Source organism: Triplophysa rosa, linkage group LG6 (genome assembly GCF_024868665.1).
Source record: "Triplophysa rosa linkage group LG6, Trosa_1v2, whole genome shotgun sequence".
Taxonomy (NCBI): Eukaryota; Metazoa; Chordata; class Actinopteri; order Cypriniformes; family Nemacheilidae; genus Triplophysa; species Triplophysa rosa.
Genome location: NC_079895.1, coordinates 27761587 through 27771228, shown reverse-complemented (window position 1 = coordinate 27771228; position 9642 = coordinate 27761587). Strand labels below are relative to the sequence as shown.

The 9642-nt window shown below is 43.7% G+C and overlaps 1 protein-coding gene across 1 annotated transcript in view; it reads right to left on the bottom strand.

Annotated features, from left to right (window-relative positions):
* The window catches only part of dip2a (disco-interacting protein 2 homolog A), a 53785-nt gene that overhangs the window by 2692 nt on the left and 41451 nt on the right, over positions 1-9642 (bottom strand). Inside the window, exons 18-35 of the mRNA XM_057335836.1 lie at positions 9399-9479; positions 9194-9321; positions 9000-9114; positions 8689-8896; positions 8456-8556; positions 8259-8339; positions 7815-7938; positions 7615-7736; positions 7230-7341; positions 7043-7152; positions 6838-6968; positions 6604-6772; positions 6351-6521; positions 1156-1217; positions 952-1009; positions 785-859; positions 526-700; positions 266-389 (exon numbers count right to left, since the gene is read on the bottom strand). Coding sequence (XP_057191819.1) covers positions 266-389; positions 526-700; positions 785-859; positions 952-1009; positions 1156-1217; positions 6351-6521; positions 6604-6772; positions 6838-6968; positions 7043-7152; positions 7230-7341; positions 7615-7736; positions 7815-7938; positions 8259-8339; positions 8456-8556; positions 8689-8896; positions 9000-9114; positions 9194-9321; positions 9399-9479 — 2147 coding nt within the window. The remainder of the gene's footprint in view (positions 1-265; positions 390-525; positions 701-784; positions 860-951; positions 1010-1155; positions 1218-6350; positions 6522-6603; positions 6773-6837; positions 6969-7042; positions 7153-7229; positions 7342-7614; positions 7737-7814; positions 7939-8258; positions 8340-8455; positions 8557-8688; positions 8897-8999; positions 9115-9193; positions 9322-9398; positions 9480-9642) is intronic.

Genomic DNA, 9642 nt, shown 5'->3' with positions numbered 1-9642 from the left:
CTGTGGGAAAAGAGGTTGGGTGAGAGAGGCGTTTCATTCTGCTTTTCCAAAACAAAACAATGAAGTTCCTACAAACACTGATGTGGGCTAAAGACTAACGGTAGACTCATGTGAGCACGGTCTTCATCCAATCAGAACATGATTTGATATTCTTATATGAATAAAGACAAAAAGGACAACTAGGAACATGAAAGAATATCATCAAAAAAATGATTCCAAACGTTTTAAAAAGAGAGTGAGTGGAGTCAAGATTACGATCGCTCACCATTCAGCGATGCTCTTGTGTGCCCGTATCACAGATGTTTCGATGTCGATGGGATGATAGCGCATTCCTCTCAGCTCCAGAGTCTCGTCCAGAGATCCGATCACGTACAGCGCATCGTGACGCTCTAGTAAAGTGTGCATGAGTAAACTGAATGAATGGCTTTCCCGTTCACCAAGACACTTACTTCATCATAACGTGAGTAACAGTTATTGAGAACAGTTTCAAGCAGACATATTGTGAGTCAGGACAGTAGTTTTCACCTCCGCTGGCGTCTGTGAGTTCTGTGCGTCGTAAGAAGCCCAGATATCCGGTGCGAGCCCAAACGGTGTGTGTGTCACCGAAGCTCAGTCTGGTGCTGAAGTGATCCGCGTGTAAAGCCTCCTCACCGTAAACGGTGTAATATCCTGATGCGTTATGAGGACTGCTCACCCAAATCTGCACAAACATTCACATACACACACTTTCATCATCTCACAACACAACACAACACAACACAACACACAACTGCTGGAAACTCACTTCTCCCAGGTGAGAATCTCCTAAAGGTCCTTTGGTCTCAGTGTTGGCAATGATCACTTTCACACCAGGCAGAATCTGAGAGACAGACGGACAGAAAGAAACCGTATTCACGAGCTCTTGTGTAGAGAAATGACAGCGTTTAACACGGCAGATGTGACGTTTCTCACCTTTCCAGACTCCATGAGTGGTAAACTGTGAGGCGAGCCTTTCTCTACTAACCGAACCCTGAGACACATCACAAAAACACAGAACATCACTTACATTGACTCCTCTGATCAAACCTATAGAAACACACGAGGAAGTTAAACTCAAAGACTGAAGGAAGAGTTCATGACAGACAAGCCCACTACAGATGACGTGTGTGTGTGTACCTGTCATGACGGAGGGCTTTCATGTCCAGATACACTGTGGTGGGGTCCGGTCCAGCGGTGCCCTATAAACAGAAAGAGTCAAGAGATGATATAGAAACAGAAGCTGTCATGAGCCACTCGTGTAGATCAGCGTTGTGTATGTTTGAAGACAGACGGCATCAGATACTGTACATCATTACTCTATTAAAGTCAATGAATCACAAAATAATACAGTCCAGAAGACAGAATGAGTCATCAGACTTCATGAACAGTCCAAACACACACTCACAGAAACATCACTGCGGCTCATACACATTACACTTCACTTCACTTCATTCACACCCTTAATAAATATAAAGACTGCCAACAAAATGTCTATTGTTTAACACAAAAACCATCACGGATATCAAACAATTGCACTTCACATTGTGAATCAGGATGAGATAAGAAGACAGTTTATGTACTTGCCCAATAACTAATTTTTCTTTATTTTTAACCAAACATACATATACAGTATATTTGAACTATACTGCCATTCAAATGATGATTTATTGTCGTTAGTACACAAGAGTGACTATGAGCATTAAACGTTCAAGCATGAGCTGCTGTTTCACAGGGATGTAAATATGAGGATACAAACACATTCATCACAAGAAATCTACTGCCACTGACAAAAAACCCCTCAAAACCACTGGATTCTACGGAGCCCCTTTAGGGACATGGGGTGGAAAAAATATGAGAGGGAAGAGAAAATATTTTCTTAAAAGTTTTGCGTTATCTTTCAAAACTTTTGCGTTCCCTCGCAACACTTTTGCGTTCTCTCGCAAACATGTTTACGTTATCTCGCAAAACATTCAAACATCCTGTTGTCCCACTCCGTACATTAACAATGGAGCGGTTCATAGTAGATTCCCAATAACTCGTGAGCTAAACGTTGTTATAACACATAATTCCTTAGATTAGGATCTACAACCCAGTCTTACTCAAAATGAAAATATAAATTGATATCATCTGAGCAGGCGACATGGACAAGTCCAAAGGAAACGTCTGCAAAGTGACTGTAAATCCGAAAAGCGTTACTACAAAAATAGTCATTAATAACTTAAATGTTACACACTGAAGTCTCACCAAATTCAGTTTACACATTAATGCTCTCCTGCTGAATTTAAACTGGTTTAAACACTGAAGTTAATGACTATTATTAGTAGCCTAATGATATTCGTGTTTTCACTTTGCAGACGATCCCTTCGGTATTGTCTCAGCCAGCTCCCGCCTGAGATCAATAAAAGGCTCGATTTGTGGAAAATTAAGTTAAAGTTCATTGTTTACGTTACATAGAATGAGGTGTCATTTGTGTTATAACAACGTTTAGCTCACGAGTTATTGGTCCGGGAATCTGCGACTATAGACCAATGTTTATGTAGCCTGCAGAGCTAGTCTTAAATTCTGCCAGCGAGACATTAAACATGAAGTGTTTGCGAGATAACGCAAACATGTTTGTGAGAGAACATGACATGTTTGCGAGAGACGCAAACCTTTAAAAAAATATTTTCTCTTCCCTCTCATATTTTTTCCACCCCATGTCCCTAAAGGGGCTCCGTAGGATTCAAACATGAAGATCAACACAAATGATTCACTGAACACAAAAGGTGCCACCAGTGCCCTGTGTTTTTTGAGGAAGAACCCAGATGCAGGCAGCACTGAAGGGGTTAACACAGATTTATTTAAATACAAAGAAACAAAAACAAAACAAAAACCCACGATGGGGTAACTCAAGAGAACAGGAAACAACTCAAACACGACTGAAAATAGACAGACTAAAACTGGACTAAACTGGGGAACACTTGACATAAACTATAACTAAACACTACTAAGACTTACTTGACAATACACAGGCTAGGACGACAAGCAGACAAAGCAAGGGCATAAGCACACAGGTAAGCACAACGAACGAGCACAAGACAATAGACACAAAGGCTTTTAAAGGGGAATACAAACGAGGGATGATAACACAGGGAGGGTGAAGGGCAGGTGACGAGGATCAAACACTAAGGAGAAGTTAAAGAGGGAAGGAGAGGGTGGGGCTAAAAGACGCAACACCGGAGAGAGAGAGCATATGGAAGGCCCACAGGACCAAAACGTCTCTCTCCACATTAAACAGGGGATCCTGCCGTGATTCTGCCACAAGATCAAGAAAGACATGGCAAGATGAGGCAGAATCATGACATCCTGAAGCTCACAGAAGATCTGTAGATATCTCCGAATCAAACTCACTCTCACTCATAAACACTAAAGGTTAACAATCATTGTGTTTTTAACTAAACATTGTGTTTGCAATTGTTTGATGTCCTTTGAGAGTATTTGTGTTTATATTTTGAACAAAAGACGGAAAGGTTAAACAATAAGGACATTTTCTCACAGTCTTTGCTCATATTTACAGAAGGTGTGAGTGTTAGTCTACACAGTAAAGTCCTCAGAATCTCTACAAATTAAAGAGAAAAGCTGTTAGCAGAAGTGTCACAGTTCTCTAAAGCAGCGTGAGATTACTGTCTGAACTTCACTCTGCAATCTCCGATTAAGATATTACAAATATCAATGTCTTCTGTAGAATAAACCACTCGTGATGTTACTTGGTTTTGGATATAAACATCAGCTGAAGTTACATCAATGTGCTAATATATCAAAAATAGCCAATGCTGCTGCAATCTGTCACATATCAGTATATCATATAACCAAAATAATTCAAATAACTCTACTATATAGATATAAAAATACAGATTGAAATCCCTACAATTACCTCAAATAATTAAAATCAACATTTTATGTTGTACTACATTAGCAATAAAACACGAGAGCACGTGACACACGCATGATGAGCAGACTCATCAGCTCCACACGCATGCGTCACGTGCTCTTCTGGACGCGGATGTTTGTGTTGTGTTTCTGTCTATGGGGGAGTCAGAAACCCAGCAAACACACAAAGTAGTCACAATGCAGCTAAGCTTGTAAGCGCGTTGTAATAACCTGATCAAAAGGATGATGTTTCAACGTTGTGTGGTGAATTGTCACAAAGTTATCTTTTAAACTGCCTTCAGGGCCTTTGCTTCAGGTTGTGTGCATGTTGAATGGACAACCAGCAGACAACATTTAACCGTCACTGTACAGAAGCGCAAAAATCAGCCTTTTCAATTTCAGCTGAGGTGTCTTTCGGAGAAGAGTCCGCTCTGAATCATCGGAACAATACGTGATTATTGCTTTTAATTTCTGTCACCAAAATAGAAATGACTGAATCAATACAAGGTAGCAAGGTAATCATAACCAGAATAAAAACAGAAGTTTTATAGCTTCTTTATCATTTCATATGTGTGACTTGCAGCTCAAATGCTTAGAAAATGGACGTAACTGTGTTGTTTTTGGGCATGTGTTTTTCCATAACATTGGGCGAATACTAAAAGTCAGACACTTATGTGACGCATCTTTTCTTAGCTGTCCAGTCAACTGAAGGCTGCTGAGCTGCCAGCGTGATGGTTTACAGTTATGAATTTATTTTCTCATTATTATTAATTAAACCACATAAACCTCTACTGTCTTTTATATGTTTTGTTTTTGGAAGTGTAATTTCNATTTACAATACCCTTGTATTGTTGTGCACGTTTTTATAATAAAGCTAAATTAGATAACTAATTTAATTAGGTAACTGCATTGTTACTCTTTAAAGTTTACACAGGTTGGTGTTGATTATATACAGTATTTTCGCTGTCAACGTTTTTTTGCTGTAAACCTTATTCATCATTAAATGTTCAAACATCTATATTTATTTTGTGATTATATAACAGCAAAATGTAGCGCAAATTGGTAATGCAGAGAAATGGGTTGCTATGGAATCCAGGATTAACGAGTCACTGGACGTTGCAGAGCATTGTTTCAACAGCCTTCTAGCATCGTACATTTCTACGGTGTCACAGTGTTGCCAGCACATAGAGAGCGACGTTGCCGGAGGAAAAACGGAACGTGGCACCAACGTAAATGTGTTTGAAGCTCTCAGACCTCATCAACACCATCTTAATCTGGGTTCTGAAGACCGACGGAGGTATTGTGGTTGTGGAACAACTGGAGTGCGTGACCAGAGAAGCAAAACACAACCTACAAGGATTCTGCTCACGTGAGTATTAAACCACCACAAACATCTTGACGTGTGTCTGTAGACTCACCTGAAGACAGACGGCCACGTTCACCCGACAGCCGAATGTGGTGCTGACAGCTCGAGTGGACAGTCCCAGATCTTTAAAGATCTTCGAGAAGGATTGAGTGAGAGCATTGCGAGGACGCTCCTCCGCCACCACCATACATGTCCTCACGCACGCCAGATTCACGTTCCTCAACTGCACACATCACAGGAACAAGCTGAAGCCACAGAGCAAACGCATGTGTTTTTCCATAACATTGGGCGAATACTAAAAGTCAGACACTTATGTGACGCATGTTTTCTTAGCTGTCCAGTCAACTGAAGGCTGCTGAGCTGCCAGCGTGATGGTTTACAGTTATGAATTTATTTTCTCATTATTATTAATTAAACCACATAAACCTCTACTGTCTTTTATATGTTTTGTTTTTAGAAGTGTAATTTCATTTACAATACCCTTGTATTGTTGTGCACGTTTTTATAATAAAGCTAAATTAGATAACTAATTTAATTAGGTAACTGCATTGTTACTCTTTAAAGTTTACACAGGTTGGTGTTGATTATATACAGTATTTTCGCTGTCAACGTTTTTTTGCTGTAAACCTTATTCATCATTAAATGTTCAAACATCTATATTTATTTTGTGATTATATAACAGCAAAATGTAGCGCAAATTGGTAATGCAGAGAAATGGGTTGCTATGGAATCCAGGATTAACGAGTCACTGGACGTTGCAGAGCATTGTTTCAACAGCCTTCTAGCATCGTACATTTCTACGGTGTCACAGTGTTGCCAGCACATAGAGAGCGACGTTGCCGGAGGAAAAACGGAACGTGGCACCAACGTAAATGTGTTTGAAGCTCTCAGACCTCATCAACACCATCTTAATCTGGGTTCTGAAGACCGACGGAGGTGTTGTGGTTGTGGAACAACTGGAGTGCGTGACCAGAGAAGCAAAACACAACCTACAAGGATTCTGCTCACGTGAGTATTAAACCACCACAAACATCTTGACGTGTGTCTGTAGACTCACCTGAAGACAGACGGCCACGTTCACCCGACAGCCGAATGTGGTGCTGACAGCTCGAGTGGACAGTCCCAGATCTTTAAAGATCTTCGAGAAGGATTGAGTGAGAGCATTGCGAGGACGCTCCTCCGCCACCACCATACATGTCCTCACGCACGCCAGATTCACGTTCCTCAACTGCACACATCACAGGAACAAGCTGAAGCCACAGAGCAAACATCCGCACGCACGAGAAGGTGTCAGGTGTTCTGTGACTGACCCGCAGGGCTTCGGTCTGTGAGCCCAGGCCTTTGGTGCACATCTCCATGACAGAACATGAGCAGAAGGTCACTCGCACTTTATACTGACTGACGGCGGACAGCCAGAGAGACGCGTTGCTCTCCAACTCCAGAGGAGGAACCAGAATCGACTGATGGCCCGAGTACACGCTGCAAACAGAGACGGCCGTCACATCACCGACCAACACATCATCCGCACGTCACGTGACGCTCACCTGCAGAGGCACCAGAGAGCCAAACCCAGCCCACAGTACGGATCCAGACAGATGGCGATCTGACGAGAGGGATACAGCTCACACTGCAGTTTAATCGAGCGACACAAGGCACTGGTGGCGGCGTGAGACATCTGTGACAAACACACGGCAGTGTTAATATAACATCTTCAACGGCGTGACGTGTGTGGGCGCGTCTCTCGGTTACCTTCACTCCGGCCAGGATTCCTGTGGTGGACACGCTGAAGTCCAGGTAAGCTAACATGTCCGGTGTGTGCGGTTTATAAATCTGAGGAATTCTCTTTCTCGCCAGATCGTCTGAGAAACATTGAATGAATGAGAATGAAAATGTGTCTGGCACAGAACGTCAGTGAGATGACAGAGAATCTCCTCACCTGTGTCCAGTATCAACGGCCAGGACTTGATATCCACGGCGGCCGCCGCCTCTTTGGACTTCAGCAGCTTCATTATTGCTTGTGTCGTCAGAATACACACGGACTTACTAACCTGTCAAACACACACACACACGCACGGTCACATGATCAACAAACATTCAGCGTTTCAATTTTGATCTCCAGATGATGATGTGCTGAAAGAAACATCCAATACAATACAATACAATAATATGCAATACTTCTGAAGTTAATCTGTAGATGAACACAGCAACACCTCAGATAAAAGAAGGAAAATATAACACAGTGTGTCCAGCTGAACTGAAGCAGAATGAAGTGGATTTCTGTCAGATAGAGCTGACGTGATGCGTTCACAGGGTGACGTTACCTCCACAATCATTTTAACCGTTGGCAGGGTGGTGGTCAGGTTCTGTGGGTGGGGCGGTCGGACCGTCACAGGAACACAGCCGGCGTACAGACAGCCGTAGAATGTGGCGATCAGATCAATACCTGCAGAAGAAAACTGGTCTCAACGATGACCTCATAAACTCGAAACACAAACACACACACACACACACACTCTCTCACCAGGAGGATAGACGAGCGCTACGTGATCTCCAGTGTTGAGTCGACCTCTCTCCATCAGAGCTACGGCCACACGCTCCGCTCGCTTGTGTAGCTGAACACATGAGGCTGTGCTGGACACTGTACCCTGACCACACACACACACGTCTGTTTTTATACAGTGTGCGGTCTATCCATGAACATAATGATTCACATACTGAAAACGGTTTATCCTGTAACAACTAAACCAAACCAGACCATCACACAAACCTTTCTCCAGAAACATCATTTACATTATTCAGCAATTCACAAGTGGTCCCACAATGTACTGTATATAAACCTGTGCGCACACACACGCACGCACGCACGCACGCACACACGCACGCACACACGCACGCACACACGCACGCACACACGCACACACACACACACACACACACACTCACTGAATGTATGGTGTGTTTGTACCTTGGCGTTGAGCAGCAGAAACAGAGGATGATCTGGAGTGGCCTGAGCCCTCCACTGCAGAACATCCTGCATGTACAGAAACTACAGGCAAACAAAAACACACAACAATCTCATACTACGCACATAAAGACAATCTTCTGACTGTATTCACAACAGTGCGCGTCACGTCATACTTGATGCATGTGTGTCATGTGTACCTGCTCAGTATCCTCCAGCTGTGACACGTCTCGTCCACTGGCCTGAGCCATTCTCTTCCCAGCCACCAGATTCCCCACCATCATGGATGCAGGTCCCACCTCTGAAACACACACACACATCATCATCATACACAACACAACACAACACGTGTGTGTGTGTGTGTGTGTGTGCGTCCTCCCTCCAGGCTTCAGACAGAAGCGTGTTTGTGTTTGGTCTGTATGACGGGACTGACCGGTGCCCGGCTGCTTCTGTCGGGGTTTGGGCAGGTTGGTGACACACGTGTGAGGACACATGAGAACGTTACAGGGGTGCAGGGCTCCCTCCAGGAAACGCTGTTTGGTCTCGGAGATGTGAATGCCCCCCAGAGGAGCTTTGGGAAGCGTGTTAGCCGGGACCAGAGCCAGACAATACACGCCAACCTGATGAATGCTGTCTATAGCCTGAAACAAAGCACAACCACATCATGAGTCCGAGAGACGAGATTCATTCCCTGACACAGTGTTTCACTGCAGAAGACTTGTGTTGTGTAGAATGATTGTGTACCTGCAGGACTCGACTCATCCACTGGAAACTGTCCTCCTCGGACGCATCTGGCCTCTGTTCAGCCACCACCATGATACGCTCATCATGAAGAACCGACACGGAGAACACGGCGATCCTGACACACACGACATATAAACACTGCAGCGCAGTCACGTGATGATGTCATGCTTGTGTAGATGAGCGAGTGTAGTTACCTTCCTCTGTACACAAACTTCATGGGCTCTACGGCCAGCGCTGTGGCCACTACATCATCAGCGTTATGTCTTCTTGAAGTGACCACCATCAGCCCGTCCATCTTCCCCACCACAAACACCAGATTATCCTGCCGACATCACATCACATGATACAACTGTACAGATGACGTGCGTGTGTGTGTGTGTGTGTGTGTGTGAAACACACCGGTCCGATGAAGCCCAGGAGAGACGTCCGTGTGAAGGCTCTGTCACTGATGGGCGTCCCTGATGATGTCACTGGAACGGTCTGAAAACACAAACAATGACATCTGTTCACTTCCTGTTTCATCTTTTAAGATTTGGCTTCAGGTTACAAGCACTGACAACAGGCACCTGTGACATGTTTTTGTTCATATGAGACTTGTCCACCATGCTCATGGTTCATATGTTTAGAGCTCAGTTCAAGTCAA